Source organism: Agelaius phoeniceus, chromosome 15 (assembly GCF_051311805.1).
Source record: "Agelaius phoeniceus isolate bAgePho1 chromosome 15, bAgePho1.hap1, whole genome shotgun sequence".
Taxonomy (NCBI): Eukaryota; Metazoa; Chordata; class Aves; order Passeriformes; family Icteridae; genus Agelaius; species Agelaius phoeniceus.
The window spans coordinates 1,122,156-1,144,862 of NC_135279.1; the positions used below are offsets into that span (position 1 = coordinate 1,122,156).

The 22,707-nt window shown below is 50.3% G+C and overlaps 1 protein-coding gene across 1 annotated transcript; it reads right to left on the reverse strand.

The window, feature by feature from the left end:
• Nucleotides 1–4,855: 4,855 nt before the first annotated feature.
• On the reverse strand, nt 4,856–22,194 carry NDFIP1 (Nedd4 family interacting protein 1). The gene is made up of 8 exons (XM_054643210.2): nt 22,030–22,194; nt 13,093–13,180; nt 12,243–12,373; nt 11,309–11,396; nt 11,017–11,141; nt 9,332–9,398; nt 8,670–8,775; nt 4,856–6,734 (listed from the first exon to the last, which is right to left on the reverse strand). The coding sequence occupies exons 1-7, from the start codon at nt 22,072–22,074 to the stop codon at nt 8,672–8,674; spliced, it is 648 nt and encodes a 215-aa protein (XP_054499185.2). The 5' UTR covers nt 22,075–22,194; the 3' UTR covers nt 4,856–6,734; nt 8,670–8,671.
• Nucleotides 22,195–22,707: the final 513 nt, after the last annotated feature.

The window sequence follows — 22,707 nt, forward strand, 5'->3', positions numbered from 1 at the left end:
CCCTTGGTTCTTTCTTTGCCAATCTCCTGCTGGGGTTTGAGCCCTGTCCCAGTGCAGAGGGCACACACTGGACAGGGAGGAGCTGGCCCAGGGGGAAAGCAGCAGGAAGAGCCTTTCCCTGCCTCCTCCTCCTCCCTGCACAGCCCTGCCTGCTCTCTCCTGCTGGCAGCTGGCTCAGGCTCTGCCAACGTATGGATGAGTCATTCCCAGCAGCTTCAGGAAGTTCAGGCCTGTAAAGTGCTCCTTCCTCTCTATTTCCAGCTGGGAGGTTTGGGGTGATGGATCTGGGTCGGGTCAAAGCCCGTCACAAACCAGCAGTGCCAAGGACAAGGGGCTCTGGCACCCTCACACCTGTTCCCACATCCCAGCCCCAGGTTTATCCCAAGCATTTTGGGGCTACTTTATGTCCTTGGAGACACAGATTGAGAGGGCTGTAAAATTCCTCCATGAATTTAAGAGGTACTTTGCTCCAAACAGACTAAAACCAGCAAAAGACACCGACACAAACACCCACACAATGCAGGAATCAAGCACAAGGGGTCCCAGCAGAGAGTTCTGCATCCTATGTCACAAGAAACCACTCCCTAGGAGACATTTCAAACTGAGACACCTGCCCAGGCTGAGCAGCCATCCCTGTGGGGCCTTTGGGACTGGACAGCCCCTTCGGGGCTGGGTAACCCCTGCCCAGCTCTCCCTGCCCGCCCACCAAGCCACCCTGGCACCAGGAAACAGCACCAGGATTTTTGCTTCCCAATCCCAACTTTACTTAATCAGTGCAAGATCCAACCCCTCATCTCTCTCCTCAAGGAACTGGAAGAGAATTTGTCCCTCCAGGGTCTGTGGCCAGCCCCAGGGCAAATCCTGAAGCCAAGGATGAGAAGGGACCTGCCCAGCTCCATCAAGAGCTTCACCACCCAAAGGGACAAACCCCAGTGCTCCATGCCAGCAGGACCTTGTGCTGCCCTCACTTACCTCGGTGAGCTGGGAAATGAAGCAGCAGCTCAGGCAAGCCTCACACAAAGCAGGATCACATTCCATGGCAAAGGATGGTGCTGACACAGGTTTCAGCTCATTTGGGGTCCCAGAGCAGGGTTGGGGTGCAGGAGAGAGAGGTTTCCCCCCGAGAAAGCTCCCATGACCTGCTGCAGGCACAGGAGCCCCAAAAAACAAGAAACACCTGCCCAGGGCTGGGGCTTTTGGGCACCACCACCCGCTCGCAGCTGTGGGAGGGAGGGAATGGGCAGTGATTGCAAACTCATTGCAGCTGCTCCCTTCTCCCCATCCCTGGCAGTGCCCAGGGCCAGGCTGGACGGGCTTGGAGCACCCGGGACAGTGGAAGGAGTCCTGTGGCAGGGCGTGGAATGAAAGGAGCTTTAGGGTCCCTCCCAGTCTAAATCATTCTGGGAGTCCATGGATTTTGGCTGCTCCGTGCTCCTGTTGGCAGTGCAGAGCCGGTGCCATCAGCCGTGGCAGCGCTGCCCGAGAGCCCCAGAGCCACCCCTGGGTCCCCTCGGCACCGGAGCCTCCCTGGAGGAGGCAGCAGGAGGGGCGGCCTCGGCTCCTTGGTGCGGGGACACCGGCAGCAGGATGGGCTGGCAGGGACAGGATGGTGCTCACAGCAGCTGCATCCCCATCCCATCCCATCCCATCCCCATCCCATCCCATCCCGGAGAGCTCGGCAGCCTCGGGCCAGCCCCGGCTCCCACCCGGCCGCAGCTCAGGGGCTGTTTTGGCACGGGAATCAACCCACCCTTGGCACGGGATAAACCCTCCAGGATAAACCCAGGGCACCGAGACACACTCAGACCCCTTTAACCGGGGGTGTGCGGGGCCCGGCAGAGAGAGGAGCAGGAACAAAGACCCCAGACCCATTCAAGGGACACGATCTGCAGGCAGAGGCTGCCGGAGGGGTCGCGGTGAGGATGGGCAGGGGACGGCCCCACCTTCCCGGCCCTGCCGAGCCTGGCCCCTGCACATCTGCAACCCCTTTGCTTTCCTTTATTCTTTTTTTTTTTTTTTTTTTTCCTTTTCTCCTCCCAGATCACTTTAAAGGTCCAGCTCAGGGCATAATTAGCAAAGCAGTTAAAGTGGCGAGGGCAGTGACCTTCGGCGGTGGCAGGAAGCGGCAGCCGTGGGTGGCCGGGGGGGCGCAGCACCCCGGGAATCAGCGGTGCCTTGTAAAATCTCCAAATCTCCTCCCGCATCCCCGGCACAGCCCCGGTGCCTTCGTCTGCCCACAGAAAATGGGCATCTCGGTGGAATGCTGAGCTCCTGCCCCTCGGGCTGCACTGGCACCACCATGCCCTGTCCTTGCTGTGTCCCCCAGCACCAGGGACAACCCAACATCCCTGGCCAGGGGCTTGCCCGGCATCACCCAGCATCACCCGTGGCCATGGCACTGTCCCTGCTGTCCCCCAGCACTGCGGGGCCACGGGGCTGCATTTCCACGTCTGAGTTCCCTTATCAGCAGCACGACCTTTGCTGGTCGCAGATTAGGGGCTGGAGCCGCTCGGATTTGTTTGATTTCTGTTGATGGTTATTAGGCAGAGGAAGTGCCAGAAGGGATTTTGACCTCGAGTTTAAACCTACTCCAATTAGAGCCACTGAGCCTTTAATTACGGTGCTCCGGCCACTTTGGTTAAAGCAACAACAAAACCAAACACAGAATCTGGTCAAAGATGGGCTTTTCTTCCCATGGTTCCTCTCAGCTGCCGCCTACCTTGTCCCCTGGGCTGTGTGATTGTGCCATGGGGCATTCTGGCCCACCAAGCCCCTCGTGCTGCCTCTGGACACAGAGGTGACACCACTCAGGTGGCTCCCACGGGCAGGGGACACCCTGCCCTCACCCACTGCCCCTCACGCCACCCCCAGTGCCCCAAGGATGCTCCAGGGGGGATCTCAGTGAAAAACACCCGAGGTTACAGCCCAGGGGCCCATTAGAGCTCACTGAGGGGTGAAGGATATTTTGGAAACACCGATTTCTTACTTGGCAGAGCTTCTCTTAAGTAGAGGTTTTTTAAAAGCAAGTCCAGAGTGCTCTTGTTCTTCACTCCACCTGGCCCTGGCACATGGACCATGCTTCACCCCCTGGCACCAGGGCACCCAGTACAGACCTTTCTGATGCTCCAGAGCCTGGCACAGATCCCGGCCTTTTGCTTTATTGTTATATTCATTGATATGAGGCTCTATTAACATAGTTCAAGCTTAGCAAAAGAGGGTTTGTATCCATGTAAGTCCTATGATTTATAATTACTTTCATCTTGTGGTTGATTTTTTACTTAAACAGTGACTTAATCCTTGTGCTTTGATAATTTCCTTCCCTGCCTGGCTTTTGTTCATTTTACCCAAAAATCTCAGAGAAAGAAAAAGCCAAGAGGAAATTCTCCTTCTAAGCAGCACCAAACCCTGAGCAGAAGTGGGATGGGGTGACAGCCCAGCTGAGCAACCAACTGGAGCAGTGAATGGATTTGGGCATTCCCAGGAGCTGGGGGAGCACAACAACCCCGCCAGTACCACACTGTGAAGTGTTTTATGTGATGAGTAACAGGTATTAACACTAAAACAGCCCTTGTGAATGTTCTGTGTCGAGGTTTTAAAAAGTTCTTGAATCCAGCTGCTTCCAGGTTTGGAGTATTGTGTGTATTTTCAAACACTTTGGTTTCTTCTCCTCTCCCATGGAAGCTGTGCCATCTTTTGAACACAAGGCAGTGAAAACAAGAGTGGGTGCTATGAAAACTTAACTTCATGTAAAAAGGAATTTCCTGAGGCCCTGCAGGCACAGGTTGGGCATCCAGGAGCAGCTCTGGGATGAGCTCTGCTCCTGTTACATTTTCTGGCCCTTTGAGCTGTTCCTTCCCAGCCCCTGTGTCCAACCTGGCCTTGGGCACTGCCAGTGAAGCCACAGCTTCCCTGGGCCCCCTGTGCCACCCTCACAACCAGGAATTCCTGCCCAATATCCCATCCAGCCCTGCCCTCTGGCAGGGGGAAGCCATTGCCCCCATCCTATCATCCCCTGCCCATGTCAGTGCTCCTGGGGAGTCTGAGCTCTCTCCCCACCACAGCACAGCAGCTCCACAGCCGTGTCTGCCCTGCACTGCAGCCTCCAGCCCAGCCTGGCTGTCAGGGGAGGCCAGAGGTGTTTACCTGGTCACTGCAGGTGACCACAGCCCTGTCCCTTTGGGGGTGTGAAGTGGCTGAGCTGTCCCAGCCCCAACACAAGTACTGGAGCCTGTGAACCCACACCAAACACAGCGTGGCTTCTGCAGACCCCAGCACCCACCCATCCCTCCCAGAGCCCCTGGCTGTGCAGGAACATGGAGCTGGAGGTGTCTGCAGCTTCAGGCACTGCAGGACGAGCAACAGGAATGCCAAATATTCCAGTTCTCTGGAGTCAAGCCCAAATAAGGCCCAGATGCCAGGAGAGCAAACACGAGGCTGATCGACCAAGTTTGGGCAAATGTGATTCAGAGTTCCCCAATGCTGCAGATTTTGCCTGTAGGATAAAATTCCTAATTCTGTGTTCACTTATTCCTGTTTAAAGAGGACTCTGTGGAACCTCTATCCATCTCTGTCAGCCCCAACTGTTTGTTTGTGGGGACTGTACATTTGAGAAGTTCAGCTGTGAAGCAAAACCAGTTTCATGGGTCATACAACTACCAAAAAATCCAACAAACCCCCCAAAATGGAATCACCATTTCCTGGCAGGCTTGGTTACAAAAGAGATGGACACCTTGGAGACTTGTGTTACACCTTCCATGGAAGGAGATGGAATGCCCCTAGATAATCAGTGTTTGTCATGGATAACCAGGTGCATTAACACATCAAAACTCAATTAAACACTGTCCTACAGCAACAATTGCTACAGAAGTGACATTTATTGACGTTCTGCTGTATTTACAGGTTGAACATAGTAAAACTCCAAAGTGAATGACCACTTGGCAGAAAGCACAGGAGTGCACATTAAATCTACATTTCCAACGCGTCAGAGTCTCTGCTAACACAAATTATAAAAGCAAGAATTACAGGTATATTAGGAATTGTCTCAAAAGTCCCAAGCCCAAAGAAAAAAAAGGCCTTTGTTTTGCAAGATGGTTTTTATACAAAGTTGCAACATGATCTTTTAGTTTTACACTACAGACTTGTTCCGTGAAAACCCCTGGAGAGCCCAAAAAGTTGGTGGTGCGAAAGGAAAGGATACTACAACACCGAGAATAAAGACTGTTAAAAGTTAATGCTTGTGCCACCTCTAAATTCCCAATGACACCTCGGAGTCTGGAATGCAGTGACCCCTTTTCCTCACAGGCCCCGGGGTGCTGGGGGACTGCAGGAGCAGCCTCAGCTCTGGAGTCACCCCTGTGCTGCCAGGCAGGACACGGGGGACAGGGACGGACAGACAGGACACGGGGGACAGGGATGGACAGACAGGACACGGGGGACGGGGATGGACAGACAGGGCATGGGGGACAGGGATGGACAGACAGGACACGGGGGACAGGGACGGACAGACAGGACACAGGGGACAGGGACAGACAGACAGGACATGGGGGACAGGGACGGACAGACAGGACACAGGGACAGGGACAGACAGGGCATGGGGGATAGGGATGGACAGACAGGACACAGGGGACAGGGACGGACAGACAGGACACGGGGGACAGGGACGGACAGACAGGACATGGGGGACAGGGATGGACAGACAGGACACGGGGGACAGGGACGGACAGACAGGACACGGGGGACAGGGATGGACAGACAGGACACGGGGGACAGGGACAGACAGGACACGGGGGACAGGGATGGACAGACAGGACACGGGGGACAGGGACAGACAGGACACGGGGGATAGGGACGGACAGACAGGACACGGGGGACGGGGATGCACAGGACATGATGTACATGGAGCACACAGGATGGACAGGACATGGAGTTCCATGGGTTGGACAGGACATGATGCACACAGGCTGTACAGGATGTGACACATGGGGACTGTACAGGACATGGAGTTCCATGGGCTGTACAGGACACACAGCACACACACTGCACAGGACAGGGTGTCACACACAGCCCAGGACAGTGTGCCCAGGACAGTGTCACACTCTGTACAGCACAGGGTGTCACACACTGCCCAGGACAGTGTCATGCTTTGTACAGGACAGGGTGTCACACAGAGTCCAGGACAGTGTCACACTGTGCCCAGGACAGTGTCACACAGAGTCCAGGACAGTGTCACACACAGCCCAGGACAGTGTCACACTGTGCCCAGCACAGGGTGTCACACACAGCCCAGGACAGGACAGTGTCACACAGAGTCCAGGCCAGTGTCACACTGTGCCCAGCACAGGCAGAGCCCGGGCAGCTCCCAGGCTGGAACTAACGCAAGCCTGGCCCCTGCTGGCCCCAGCACAGCTCCTGCTGCCCAAACACCACAAACCCTGGCTGAAGGGCTCCATCAGCACAGCACAGACTCACTGCAAGAGCTGCTTCAAACATTAGCCACTAATGAGTCAACAATTACAGAATTCTGCGTTAATTATTAAAATTTTACACCTAAAAACAAATCGAAAGAAATGCTTCTCCTTTTTTTTTTCTTTTTCCAACAGTACTTTTATTTATTTATTTTAAAGCAGGTGATTATTTTTTCTTCTGCTCCAGAGCCTTGATTCACTTCCTGCAGGTGTCCTGCTGCTTCTTGGGGGGGATTTCACTAATGCAGGAAGACATTTGCCAGAAAACATCTGTTGGAGAAGGATATTGAACACCAAAGCTGCAGTCAGAGGGTTATTTTGGATAACAGGAGGATGTTGTTCACACAGCACAGGATGTCTAAGGGCTTATGAAGTGTCTCAGCACACAATGATGTGACTCCAGCAAAATGCTCAGGAATCTGTGTGTATTTTACAGGATAACAGCAGGATTGTGTCCATTACTGCACACACAGCTGGAATAGTAAACTCCAGCTTTTCACCAGATTCGTTTCACCAGGTTGTATTTTCTGGTTTGCACTCATTATTCCCCTCCTAATTTTCTAAAATTATCCCTGCTCTGAAATAACCATAATCCCTCACTGTGCCCTTTGCATCATGCCCTGAAGAGGAAATCTCATCTAAGGACAATAATACACTGAAAATCCAAGTCTTTTGTGGCTTCTTCACTCAGAATTCAGGATTAAAGATTTATTTTCAGGGGAAGTATCACAGTTGAAATATTTATGAATTATTCTGGACATTTATCTCAGCATATCTGAAAGTGCTTTTCTAAAATGCTCTAAAATGACACATAAATAAGGATTTAAACACTCTACAGCTCCACAAGCAAGGAGTGAAGCCAGGTCTCTAACCTGTAATTTCAAATTTCAAACACAGGAAAAGTCTATGCAAAAAGAAACCACAGAGCTCCTTTAGGAAATAAAAAATAAAGTTTTGGTAAAGGAGCAAAATTTTTTTTTAAATTGTTCAGTCAGACAAAATACAGAGATAAAGCTGACTTTAAATGCTCACATTCTGTGACCATAAACTGGGGGAAATCAAGCCTCTGGTGACTCAGCAGGAATCTGGGAGGACATTACAGATCCTGGAGGAGGTCACAAACCAGAACTTTGCTAAACAGACCTGAAACACGTAAAGAAATTGGCTGAACTATTTTTACACACTATCACCAGAGGAAAGCACTGCACAAAGGCTGCTCTGTGCTGCAGATTCTCCTCCCAGCCTGGAAACGAAGCAGAATCGTGGGCAATTTGCAGTTTCTAATAAAAGGGAAGTGCATTTGGAAACCCAAGGCTCGGTTTTCAAATCTCAACAATTTAATGACCCCCAATTTAAAGCTGGGGCTGGTTTGGTTTCTTTGACTGTCCCAGCTGCAATTGCCTCTCTGGGGAAATGGAGTGTTATTATGATATTTCTAAAGGGAGCATCGTGTTGCATTCCCCAGCTGGGAAGAACCTATTCCAGGATTTCCTTCCCCTCGGGGAGGGACAGTTAATGCCAGGCCATTATCTGCTGTGAGCAGGAAATTATGCTACAAGGCTTCAGCTACTTAAGCCTCCTCCTTTAAAGCCCCATTAAGGCATCCAGCCTGGGGTTCAGCACTGAAGCAAAACACTCCCAGGCACTCAGGTCTTTGCAAGATGCTCAGGGAGGGCAGCTCAGGTGTGTGGGGGGGTCTGAGGAGAGCAAAGGTGTGCAAGGCTGTCATTTCTTCAGGAACCTGGCAGCAATTTGAAACAGCAGGATTCAGAGAAATTGCTCGTTCTGGGACAAAAGCCAAAGGCACTGGCATGCCCCTCTAACAGCATTTTGTGACCTCTCCTCGGGTCTGGGACACACCACGTGTTTCAGGCATGTGATTTATTCTCAAAGACACATTTGCCAAATACTCAGCAGTACCAAGGGGCAGGGGTTTTGTTCTCACAGTATCTAGTCAGGGAATCAAATGAATATCCAATTCCTCACAGCAAACACTCAGGGACAAATGCCCAGTGTTCCTCTGCCTCCCATCAGGTCAGTCTGGGCTCTGCAGACTCAGGAGCTGGGTAGGGGGTACCAAGAAACAACTGTTCCCTGCTTCCTTGAGTTCGAAAAATATTCAAGCAATGGAAAGTGTGGCCTAGAAAAGTCACTAAATAGAGTTAAAGTCAAAGCAGAACAAATTCAGGAAAGCAGAAAATTTACCTTTAGTAAATAAAGAGAACTCTGGTTCTGGGAAGAGTAGAAAACGTATCTGGCATCTTCCTAACCTTTGCATAATTAATAAATCCTCTGAGAAACAGCAGAAAACCTGCAGGGGAGAGACACATTTGTCCAGTTACCACAGGTGTTGCTTCTTCAAGAAGAGGGAGCAGCTGAACTCCCTGCCACCTCTACAGAGGGTCCTCATCACTGGGATGCACAGCAGCTGATCACACACAGGAATTACTTTTGGTAGCAATAACACCTCATCTTCCCATTTCAGGTAACTTCAAAAACAAACTTTCCTTGGGTAATCACAAAACTTTGACTCCAAACAAGATCCAGTCACTCCCAAAGCAGGAAAAAGAAACTAAGATGAGGAAGGGAACAATCCACTCTTCCATTTAAGATGCAAGAGCAGACACAGTATCAGTTACAAGCATTATTCTCTTCTTAACTTCTGGATGATGTCAGGATGCTGCCACCAAGAACTGCCAGGACAGTGTTTACATGTGCCTTTAAAACCTGAATGTGCTCAGTCAGAGGAGTATGAGGGTCACATTTCATCTGGACATCCACACACACATGTTTAACAGCCAGGAATGCTCTCAAAATCCTACCTGACTTTACAGTTTTGAAGCATCTTTCCCCCCACAGCCACTCACCTAGTACAAGGAAGACCCACCAAAGCCAGTACTGGCCATCGAAGTAACCAGGAAAATAGGTGGAGAACTGAAAAACAGCAAAAAAAGTACAGTTTAGAGCACATGGAAGTTGGTGAACCAAAGTCTATCCCCACCAATTTTAGCAGTAACCAGATCAGGGCTGCACACCAGAGCTCTCAGGGATGCTGCATTCAGCAGCTGCAGCAATGAGTTACCTCCACAAACTGTTATTTGTGGTTTTTCTGCACCAGCTCCAACCAGGGGAATGGGACAGATTCCACACCCAGCTATGAATTCTGCCAATCAGTGGGGCACAAGGACACTGCTGGGCAAATATTCCTGTTTTAAATTGTGTCCTGGATGCTTATAAAGCACAGCTGCAGGTTCTGAAAGGGCAGAGCAGGCTTGCAGCAGTGCAGCACATTCATTACATTGTCAGGCTGGATGGTGTAACAGCTGGGAAAGAAATCCCACACCTGTGGAATCCACTGACAAGATTCCCAATTGGGAAAATTACTGCTATTAAATGAAAGGCACCAACACTATGAGAGCACTGCTGTTCACAGTTTCAGTATAAATACATTATAATTCCTCTGGGTTTGCTCTATTCAAACTTAAAACCTAACAAAAGATAAACTTGTTACTGATGTCTAAATCAAACCCACAGATAATGTCACCTCCTTCTGTCACACCTCTTAATCCAGCAAACAGCCCTTAACACCTCTGAACCCAGATTACCACAAAAACTGCCAGAAAAGTGAAGAGATGCTGCATTTACAAATTAGAATTCCCAGCCCCAAAAGACAGGGTAGGAAGTGACAGCGCTGACATGAATGCTCTCTACTTCTACTTACAGCCAGTGAACTGCTTTGCTTGAAATTCAACTTTCAGCCTGGAATGCCATCATTTCACAGGCTCCAAATAAAGCTTTCTGGATGGAAATATTTTTTTCTCCCAATCCCTCCAAAAAATTTAAGAGCTAAAAATCCTGGAGCAGGATGGCAGCTGCTGCTGGTCCTGCTCCTGTGCCGCAGGGAGGCTGCACCAGAGGGCACCCACGGCCTTCTCCCAGTGCTGCTCCAAACCTCACTCCTCCCACGGCCCTGTTTCCCTCTCCTCATCAGCTATCCTGCATTTTAGAGAATTCCCTTCTTTCCAGAGGAGAGCCAGGCCACAGCAGGCTGCAGAGGCTGAGGGCAGGGCTGGCTTTGCCTGGGTTCATGTTTTCCCAGGATCAGAGTGCTGCTGCTGCTGCTCAGCCCAAACCACACTCTGATCAGGCCATGCTCTGTCAGACACACAGAATGAACCCCAGAATCCCACAGGGGTTGGGCTGGAAAGGGTCCTACAGCTCCTCTCTTTTGCCACAGACAGGGACACCTTCCATTATCCCAGGAATCCCTGTCCAGCTTAAACTTGGACACTTCCAGGGATGGAGCATCCCCAAAGCATATCTGGGTGTGCAATCTTTCTTTTCTTTCACTACAGTTGAAATTCAGCAGATAAACAGGATACAATTATGAAAAAAGCCCTGTTTTTAGTGAGTAAGTAGCTCAAAAATTATTTCATTATTAAAAAAATTTTAAAAACCCTAAATTTATCACTAACTTCAGTATGAGATAAAAACCTACTGGGGAAAAAGAGTATCAGTGTCTGTGTCCGTGGTTTTGCACCACACAACTCACCCTGACAATAAGGATCCACTTAATAAGAGACAGACCAAAGCCAGAAATGGCCCCATATCGTCCTGCAGCTGAAGTAGTCAGACAGAAAGACAGGAAAAATCCAATCCAGTTGAAGAGGAATGCCACTGAGAAAGCAGGAGAAAAGCAGCAGGTCAAGACACCTTTACATTCCAAGGAATAAAACCATAAACTCCTTGCACTCAGGTTTTTCCTGGTGCTACATAAACATAAATGTGACCCAACCTATTGTGGGTCACTGCTTGGAAAGAAGTTGATTCCATCAGGTACTTACTGAAGAAAGTCAGCATGAAAATGCCATCATTTCCTATCCTCAGCTGGTCAGTGTCATCAAAGTCATCCCGTGTCACAAAGTCATCGTCCTGCAATGCAGAGGGAGGCAGCACATGGGGGATTTAGGTCAACCCAGTCCATACAGCTTCCCCACTTCTGGGTGTGACTCTTCAAAAAAGGGCTGGAATCCTAAATAGCAAAATCTACAAATGCAGGCACGAGAAAATTCCTGTTTCTCATCCTGAAATGGTGCAGGGCATGAAATGTTATCTATATAATAGGAAATGTATCTTTATTTTTAACATAGTCAAGATCCAGCATGTTCTTGTTCTCATTGTGAAGAATTCTTCAACTCATCAAAAAATTATCATCTCAGCAAGGAATTTGGCTTCTGTGAAGAAGTGTAATGAGCAGGGGACTTCCAATGCTAGCAGGGGTGGAAAGAATGGCTGAACAAGAGATAATGTTGAAAAAAACAAAAGGAAATAATTCTGGCAGAATGGTTTTATCGTCCTTGTATCAGCTACACTGACCTCTAGAAAAGTCAACTAAGTTAGCAGCAGGAATATCAAGGGTAGATATGCCAGACAGCTGAAGAATTAATCCTAAATCTTTTTTAAAAATGAAAAAAAACCCAACAAAAACCCCAGTGTCAGTGCACAGGGATACAGCACAGTCCCTCTGTCAGCCTGCCAAGCTAATCTGGCTAGCACATGCTGGCATTACTGAGATGTCTGACATCATCACAGTGCTCAGAGGAAAATGAAAAAAAAAATAAAAATAGCCACAGGACTCTCAGAAGTGTGGAATATCACCACCCCAGAAAGCTTCATTGACACAAATTTTGAGAGTCATAACACACGATGGGCAGGAGTTAAAGCTGAACTGGCACCCAGCAGGACAGGGACAGGCAGGGACAGGGACAGGACACTCACCCTGCCAGGAACCAAGGGAATGGTGGCCTCAGCCTTGCTCCTCTCGGCCTCGTCGTAGCTGGGCAGAGTGGTGGCCACGTTGTAGGACGGCGGCTTCGGGAAGCCTGACTCATCCTTGTAGTCAAAGTAAGCTGCACAAAACACAGAGAGAGCTCAGCACTTGCTCAGGAACACCCTGCTGGGAACCAGCAGTGACTTCCAGTGAGCCCCATACCCCACCCTGTCACCCAGCCCAGCCTCCTGCCATCCCAAAGCAGAGAGGGAAAAGCACGGGAGCACCTTCTCTGATAGCCAGCAACGCAGAGAACACTCACTGAACACGTCTGGCTGCACTTCTGCTTGAAACAACACCACATGCTGTGCCTCTGCCGACTTGGATACTCAGAAATAGTCATGTTTCCAGATCCAAGGGGTTATTAAAGTTATTAGGGACAGGACAGGAGGATGAGCCAAAGTCCCATCCTTATGACCAAATGCTTAGTTATTGGAAAGTGCAGGAAAAGTGAATTCTTTAAACCCTTTTAAGTAACGAATGAATCCTTTAAGGAAGGGGCACAGCATCATCCAAATGCCAGCTAATGAGAGGGGAACCACAAATCCTCCCAGCACTTTGATTTTTAACTGTCTCCAATTTACTGAGAACACTGTGAACTGTAACTTGAACACCCCTTGATGGGATGACATCAGACGAGCGCAGCCAAATTGCATCTCCTAAACCACAAGTACTGACAGGCTGTGTGGATCAATCCTGAGCCTTGCCGCTCAGGAAGGTGCTGCAGAGCCAGCTGTGGATGAGGAGGGCAGTCAGTGGCAGCAGAGCAATGCCAGCCCTGTCCCCAGGTGACAGTACCTGTGCTCTCTGCAGAAATGCTGCTGTAGGGCGGAGGGGCGTCGCTCACCACCGGCACGGCCTCGCCCGGCTCCTCTTCATTCTGCAGCTGAACAGAACCACACACCAGGGCTCAGGGGGTTCTCAGTGCTCTGACACCACCCCTGCAGCTTTAACTGCACACAACAGACTCTTCTGGAAGCAGCACGGGACACGGAGCAGCTGCTCAGCCTCCCTCTGAAGCGTTCCCACTTGAAATGATCAATCTTCTATTGCAGTTTTAATGTTGTTTTTAAATCCTCACACACCTGGACTCCAGCAAAGCACAGCGCACAGCTTTCCAGTACCTTTCCATTTCCCTGGCACTTCCTCAGCTGACATTGCTTAGAAGCTGCAGTTGCATCTGTTTTAGTCAAAGAAATACAGTGAGATACCCAACAAAAGGCTCCATTGCTGCTGTGGCTTTGCTAAGGAAGGGTTTTTTCCATGGATACATTACATAATGGTGCACAAAAGTACAAATGTTGCCATTTCCCTTCAACCTTTCACACTGTATGACTGAAAAGGAGCGGGTTTATTTTGTGCACTGTGCTTCCCACAGGCTCTGTATAAATAACCAGGAGCTATCACAGCTCCAGCATCACCCGCACGAGGCAGGTGTGCCGTGGCAGCTTTGATCAGGGAGGCAGCAGCACCAGGCCAGAAAGGAGGTTACAGCTGCCATCTCATGTTTCCCTTCCTTCCATTTCTCATCACCTCAGCAGCAAAAGCACTGAGGTTTTCTGCAGAATACCTCACCTCAAACAAGCACCTCCAGACTGAAGCACTGGGCTGAGCAGGAGGCATTGCCCTCGTATGAAATCACCACTAAACAATGTCTGCTCCAGCTCTCCCTCCTGCAACCCCACACTCCTGAAGCCATCTGGGATATTGTCCTTTCTTTTCTTTGGAGAGACATGCTGCCATTCTCCTTGAGCATTTAACACAGGGGTGGGGGCGTAGGGGGATGTTCTTATCTTATTTGTATCAGGGAAAAATAAATCAGCTCCCACTTCTAAACGCAGATCTTGGATATCCAAGTGTTCTGTGCTTTGGAATTTTATTCCTTCTGCTGCTTAACATCACAGATCACAGAATGGTTTGGGTTGGGCCATCCCTTAAAGCCCATCTCATTCCACCCCCTGCCATGGCAGGGACACCTTCCATGATCCCAGGCTAATCTAAGCCCCAATGTCCAACCTGGCCTTGGCACTGCCAGGGATCCAGGGGCAGCCAGAGCTGCTCTGTGCCAGTGGAAGTCTATAACCTATATTCTGCTCCAGGTCACACAGCATCCACACCCTCTGGGAAAGCCTTGACTGTGCTTAGCAGGTGACAATGTGTGGTTCTGCTGGCAGGTCCAAGGGGTCAGCTGAGAGGGGGAAAAGGGAGGAAATTACACTGGAAAGCACCAGAACAAAATCAGGAGCACTGTCTGCCAGTCCAGGTGCAGCAGAACAGCAGAGCACTGCAGTCCTGCACTCCAGTTCCACATCAGCTGAAGCTCACTCTGCTCCCCAGGAACATTTTCTAAACAGAAGAGGTGGGGAAGAAGAAAAGGGTGCTTGGGTCAGCCCCAAGCTTTGTGGATAAGCAGTCCTCACATGACAACACTGAACCATTTCCTTGAAGAAGGAGGAATCGGTGATCCAGATGAAAATTTAATCCTTGCTCCAGGGAGCAGCTCCCAGCCCAGCTGTCAGCAGGACACAGCCCAGAGCTGCCCCTGGCCAGATGTGAGGCACAGCAAACAATCCCAGGGTGTGAGGCCCCGAGGGTGGAGGTGGCAGGACCTGCCTCACCTGAGCTTTACTGAGCCCCAGGGCACTGAGCAGGGACAGGAGCAGCTGCAGCAGCTCCCAGCACAGCGAGGCACCTTCGTCCTCCCAAAGCCTTTCCAAGAAACAAAAATTTTATAAACCCCACAGAGCTCAGCGTTACAAGTAAATGCAAACTAACTTGAGAAGCAATTGCTTATTGGAATATGTTTTCATTTTTTAGAAAAAGACAGGATCCAGAAATCCCAAATCACCCTGCACAGAGCACGAGGGGCAATGGAAGGGACAGGAAAACACAGAGCCAAACTGCTTGATTGAATCTCTGCCCAGAGAGCTGCCCCTGGATCCCTGGACACGGCAGGGGGAAAAAATACTAAAAATATTATCTTTAAAGTCATCCCAACCCAAACCATTCTGTGATTCCATGATTCCCCCGGCTCTGTAGTTTATGAATTCTCAGAAAATGCTCCACCATGCTTATTGCCAGTCTATCCATGAAAATATGAAAAATCAGCACTCCTTTTCTCCCTCTGCCTGTGCAGGACCTTGTCTATTGACAGGAGGAAAGGCTCTGTCACAGCTGGGACACCCTGGATTCCACCTGCCCTTTGTTACCTGTTCTCCAGGGGAGGGGGTGGCAGAAATTCAGCCCCTCATGCCTGCAAGAAAGAAGGCAGGTACAGCCTGAGAGCACAGTCACCAGGGAGGGGGAAGGAAAGCACCACATGACAACACTGGAAGAAATGAAACAAAAGAGGACACGGATACTGAGTGGAATATTAACTCCTACCACTGGTTCTTCTTTCAATAGTAAAAAGAAATACATGTTCTTCCACCAATGTCACGTGGGAGAAAGCAGCTGAATTCACTGCTGCCTTCAAACATCCCAATTCAGGTAATGGATAATGACACAAAAAATGCAGCTACTTTCTGAAGTTGAGCTCGAGGCTGTAGGAGGTTACAGTTATAGAAAACATATTTTTCTTCTAATGGACAAGGTACACAAATGCCTTCCAGCCTTTTTAATGATTCCAGGCATCTAAAATTCAACTAAGTGCCTATTAGCAGAGCAGGGAGGGTTCATGTGACAGGAAGAATGACTCATCAGGCCTCGCTGCCCTGGCTCCCACCTGCCCTGCACAGCTCCAGGTATGGACTCCCAGAGAACTCCCCCGAGGCCTCAGAACCCAGAGAGCCTGATTAAAACCAGTGTCTGCCTTCAGTCTGCTCTGCTCAGGCTGTGGGATCATTCTTTCCTAGATTCACTGATGGATTCTAGCTTTTCAGGCAAGGTTCTGGTATTCGTGGCATAAAAAAATAAGACAGTCTTTACAGCCCTGCATGCAGTTATTGAAACAACAGCTTGGCTGGGATTTTTTCACCAGACTGCTAAACCAACAGAAAGTGAACTGACAGAACACCCAGGGGTAATTATTTTCCAAAAAACCCATCATCAGAAGCCTGGCACTGAGCAGGACATCACCTCTGGTTGCCACTTGCCCTGAGACCTGTCCCATGTAAATACACAGCACAGCAACATGAAGTTGAAATCTTCCAAGCTGTTTGGAAATATTTCCATGTAAACTTTGAAGAAAGCATTTCCAATAAATATATTGGTTAATTCTTCCAAATTTCCTAAACTCAGCATATGGGCTGCTCACATAGTTTTGAATCTTTATTTTTTAACTCCCCTTTGCCATGTTCTGAGGCTGCATGTAAATATTCCTTACACCAAATGAGCATCACTACACTAAACCAGCATTACTACAAGCCTGGCCTTAGCAATAGATCACATATCATTACATATCTTCAGCCTTTTGGAAGTAAATTGAAGTCACTGCCAACTCTGAAAAGGAGAGTTATTTTTACTGACTTTTGCTTTACTTAATTAAACATACCCTGATTTAAAATCCTGCCTTTTGCTCAATGTTGTTGCAAATTTCTGCAACTTAACATCAGCTTATTAATCAGCAGGAATAATGATAAGCTACCAGACAAGCCAACCCACTCCCCTCAGCCCTCTCCCTGATGAGCAAATAACTGTTTTCCCCTGTAGGCTCTCCCAGCCCATTTCCCTGAGCAGTGACAGCCCTGAGTGTCTGGCCCAGCCCCTGCAGTGGCACAGGTGTGCTCAGCACCTCTCAGGTGACACATGTGGCACCTGTGCCAAGCCAACCCTCCCTGGGGAGATGCTGATGATCCTGCCCCAGCCTCACTGCAGCCCTGAGCAGAGCCCAGCCCCAGGAGTGACCTCCCTACCTGTGCCAACACCAGAATTTCCCCATGGAAAGGGCGCTCAGGCCTTGGCAGGGGCTGCCAGGGGGGTTTGGAGTGCCCATCCCTGGAGGTGGCACCTGGAGGTGGCACTGAGTGCTCTGGGCTGGGGACAGGGTGGGGATGGGGCACAGCTGGGACTTGGTTTTTCCAAACTGAGAGACTTGGAGATCCTGAGACTCCTCCCTTTTCACAAGGCCTGAGAACTGTGCCCCACTGCCCAAAGGCACCTGGAGCTCCCTGGCACCCAGAGAGCCCACACAGAGCAGGAGCCAGCAGCAGCATCCAGCTCAGGGGGGTGATGGCAACGACCCTGTGAGCCACCAAAAGGGAAAAACACAAATCTAAACCTATTTTATGTCCATAAAATACAACCTGTGGTGATGTCCTCTGACTCACTGCAGCCAAGGGCCTGACACCACAGAAATGCTCCTCAATCCTGGAAAACAAGCTGGTCTAATTCCCTCGTTTCTGTTCAAACAGGGAGTTAGACTGGTCTGGACACACTGGAAACAGGCACTTGGGCCAGCACAAACCTGTGCCACACACTGGCCTCAGACTTGAGAGATCAAGGTCTTAATATGGAAAAATTAGGTTTTAATCTTGGATAGCTGTAATTAAATTTCCCACACTTAAAGCATAAGGCCTTCTCATAACATTTAGAATCAGATTGATATTTTTCTGGACATTAGGGTATTTCAGTAAGACTTCTAAACATTTTAAAATAATACCTTTTTAAATGGTCATATGAAGAAGGTTAAGTATCTTCCACAGAAAAAAATCCCATTGTGCCACCACAGATCAAATTTGGATATTTCACAACAGGCAGGAACAGAATGATTGGATAGTCCTCAATACTGAATTTTGCTCACTCGTCCCCATGACAAAGGATCAGAACTCACACACATACAAAACCTTGATCCTTGCATTCTGTATGGTTACTTCTAAGTCATGATGCCAAACCCACAGATAAAGGTTGCTCATCTCCTGGGAGCACAGAACAACCCAAAGCCCTCAGGGGCTGTTCCTACAGCTGCTTCCCAATGGGGTTACTGAGCCCCACTGGATTTTAGTCATGAGAGAGAAGTTACTAAAAAAGCCCAACTCAGAGCTCAACACCATCCTGATGCCTGAGATAATATTGTATTTAAAAGTTTGCTTGCAAAGCTATTTTCTGCTGCTACACAAGCTGTGAGATGACACTGGACTGCTGCTGTTTCCCTGCCTTTCCCACATCCTTTGATTTTTAGGGACAGAATGTATTTAAATTCTATAATAACTTTTTCACACAGAATCACTAAACCCGTGCAACCTTACCTGACAGGTACTGTTGCCTACAGAGGTGGATATTTCAGAGGAAAATAATCAGATTTTAGTCACCTCAGCACAGCCAAGGCTGGACATGGGGCAGCTTCAGCACAACCTCGGAGGAGAGGCTGCACAATTTTACTCTGCAATTTTTCTAATTTTACTGGGTTTATGTCAGTGGCATCCCCTATTCTGCTTACAAATAAAATAAAAAATAAAAATAAATATGCAAACAACCTACCCTGCAACTTTTCTTAGCATTCTTATCTTTAGTCAGCACATCTTGCACACTGCAAGGACCTCACTGAGGAAACAGTCACTGAGATTTCTGATTCTAACTGCTGACATGAAAAGATTTGGAATGTTCTCATTTTTTAGTTTCAAGTTGTGTGCCCATTTCAGCTGCAAAATTAAACACAAGCTCAAGGTACACACAAGGCAGCAACTGACATCTGCCTCCCTGTTCCACTCCAGCCTCCCCAGATATTGAAGAAGCATTGTAGTTCTTCATGGATTTAAACTCTATTCCCATTCTATTTCCAGCAATGTATTTCTTCTACGGTTTTCACAGAACAAAAAACAAACAAATGGAAAAATCTTTCTTCCTTATTTTTCCCATTGACACCTCCCTTCATGGAATGATTCATGATCCATGTAAACCTTCAACAAGTGGAACAGGAAGACACAGCACTTAAAAAGGAATACATCTTCATTATTTAACACTCCCACCATTTCCTAGGTGGGTTTACATTACTCATACACCTCACATGTATTTTCGAATGCTCCAAGTGCAAAGCATGCCTGGAAAACACAGAGTGTAAATAAACCTGTTAAAGCTGGGCTATATTTTTCCAGAATGGAAGGTAATTTCTATTCCAAGGATGAAATACAGTTCTGCCAACTGAACTCTCAATCCAGGGTTATGCTGGGAAGGTTTTAAACCCACTAATCCCAACAACATCCCTGTATAACTTTCCCAAAGGCAGACTGAAATGACAACAGTGTCATTTCTGTCAGTGTCCCTTTTTGGGGACACAGCAGTGCCCGGAATAACAGCAGCGGGGCGGGCTGCAGCTCTCTCTCCTTCTTCCCAAACCTCTCCATTCCCACCTCCACAAGCACAGCCCCAGCACCTGGCCTGCAGAGGAGGATCCAAATCCAGCAGTCTCAGCCTGTCCCAGCCCTGCTCCCCAAGGAAGGGCTGGGGAGGCTGAAATCCCTTCTCCAGAGCTTCAGTTTTATCTTACAGGGAGCTGCACCTCCTCAGTACTGAGCTCACACTCATACTGCCCAGCGGCACCACTGCAGGCTACTTTTTATCAGATTGTCTCCTGCCTGAACAAAGCCACGGGCTAGGAAGTTTGCTTTGGAAAATAAATCAGTGCACGCCCCTTGCACACTGCCCATGATGGTGAACAGCCATGGGCTGGGAGTCTGCAGGGAACAAAGAGGCTGCTGATGGAGCACAGCCCACGTCCCCACCTTCCCACATCCCACCTGCAAGGCTGAGAAGGGCTGGGAGAGGAGAGGAAACACACAGGTCTCCAACTGGGGTATCGAGTTCTGTTGTGCTCAGATCATGGTCACTAACCCTCACCTTTTTTCCTGAAAATACAGACACTTGAGGAATCCTACAAATATTGTGCAGGTTCCACAGTGCCCACACCTCAGTGCTGTTCCCATACACACACGGATACATCAGGAACCCATCCCAGAGTGAGGGTTACACATCCCTGGCACACTCGGACAGTCAATCACATTTACCAGTACAGGAACCACCTACCTGCATAACCAACTCCATTTATGCAATACCTCATCACCCAAAAAGATCAAGCCTTGAAAATTCCTCCACTGACTCATAATCCAATAATTTAAAGGATTAAATGAGCTTGTTGTTAATTTCTCCAGGCTACTTCCACTGACTGGGTCCTGTATTCACCCCAGCCCTTGCAGTTAGCACTTCAGTAGCAGTCTCTCTTCCTTGGCACATGGTACTTTCATTGTTGTACATTCCCACACACAATAAGTTTCAAAATATGGGGGGAAATTGACACATTCAGTGCTACAGAGACTCTCCCACTCTCTCATCCTCTCTATCTAAATCCCAAGTGCATCTCCACAGCTTGCAGGGTTTTGAAGCAACACAAGCATTAGGAGCCAGTTCAGTGATAACACACTTAACAATGGGAACACCTGGGTTCTGGCAGAGGGCAAGGAAAGAGAAGCAATTTCTAAACAGCTGCACGAAAGTAAATACATTTACATGTGAGAATCTGCCTCTCACTCCAGTTAAACCAGTGGCTCCACAGGCCTCCATTATGTGCTTGTCTTTAGCAGTGCAAATCCTCTGGCACAGCCAGGCTCCCTAATCTCTGCAGGGCTCCGAGATGAGTCTGCCCTGGCTCTGCCCGAGGTGTGAGCAGACACAGCACTGAGCAGGCAAACAACAGCTTTACACACCCCTGCCGGGGAAACCAGGAGTGTGTGCATCAGCCAGGTAACACCAGTGGGGTCCTGCAGGATTGTGGCACCCATCCCCACTGCTCTGGGTGATGGGACACGCTGCACAGCCCTTGGGAAAAGGCATTTGTGAAGACACTTGTTGGGGTCAACACCAGCAGCAGCACTCTGCCAGGAAAGGCGATTAGTGCAGAGACCTGGTTATCTGTCCCTAGCACGTCTAGAACAACACAAAGAGATTTCTCATTGGAAGTGAGCACATCAGTTTAGCACTGAACAAAAGAAAAAAAAAAAGCCCAAGTTTTGCTTAACTTCTCCATTTCCAGTATGTAAAAGCACGGAGACCTGCAGCTGTCAGACGAGACAAGTACTCCATCCCATGGGAGGGTGTATCTCGAACTCTGCCGAGCCGGAGCCTACCCACGCTGGGAATGCTACCCAGGAAAAGTCACAACACAGCGATTTCTTGGGAGAGCCTGGGCTCAGCAGGAGCGAGCTGTCTGCCGTTTTGAGGGATTTCTCCATTACTCTAAGTAAAGAATTCTCCATGTCTGATGTCGGAAAGGCGCCTGCCAGAACTGGGTCATCACCGGGGGCCCAGCCGACACCCGGCCCTTTCCGTGGGGCCGTTACTGCAGACAAACGGGAGGCAGGAAGAGAAGAACCACCCGAATTCCCCACGGAGCTCTTTAAGGCCAGCCCCTGGCCTAGAGGGAGTCCACGGGTAAAAGATGGAAGAAAACTAACGGTGTCCTCGGGACGCTGCGGAACGAGACCGTTCCCTGGCGGGGGGGTCGCTGCCGTGGAGGGAAACGAGCGGCGGGGTCAGCGCCCTGCGCCAAGGTCGCCCCGGGACTGGGCAAACACCGGCCCCGGACACACCCGGCCCCGGGACTGGGCAAACACCGGCCCCGGGCCTGGGCAAACACCGGCCGCGGGCACACCCAGTCCCCCGCCGGCGGGGAGCGGCTCCGCGGCCGAGCCCGGCCTGACCCCCCGGGGACCCGCGGCCTCCGCCCCGGGCGCTGCCGCCAGCACAGGCCCCGCTCCCGGCCCCGCCGCCCCGGGAGCCGCCCGGCCCGGCCCCGCCGCCCCTCACCTGCTGGTAGCGGCCGGTGCTGGGCTCGGCGGCCGCGGCCGCCATGGCGCTGCGGGGTCGGTGCGGGCGCTGCGCAGGCGGAGGCGGCGGCGGCCCGGTCGCTGCTCGCTGCGGGCTCCGCTCGCTCCCGCCCTCCCCGTCACGCTCGGCCGCGCCGCCTCCCGCCCCGCCCGCCGCCGGAGCCGCCCCGGGCCGCGAGCAGCGCTCCTGGAACGGTCACGGAACCACAGAACCGCCGAGGCTGGGAGAGACCCGCAACACCAGCGAGTCCAGGCTGTGTCTGACACCCACCCTGTCCCCAGCCCAGGGCACCGAGTGCCACCTCCTTCCTTGGACACCTCCGGGGATGGGCACTCCAACCCTCCCTGGGCAGTTCCAGTGCCTGAGTCCCCTTTCCATGGGGAAATTCCTGCTGGTGTCCACCCTGAGCCTGCCCTGAGCCCCTTTTCCATGGGGAAATTCCTGCTGGTGTCCACCCTGAGCCTGCCCTGGCCCAGCCTGAGGCCGTTCCCTCTCCTCCTGTCCCTGTCCCCTCCTGGCAGGAGCTGTGCAGAGCCACAAGGGCCCCCCTGAGCCTCCTTCTCTCCAGGCTGAGCCCCTTCCCAGCTCCCTCAGCCGCTCCTGGGGCTCCAGCCCCTTCCTCAGCTCCGTTCCCTTCCCTGGACACGCTCCAGCCCC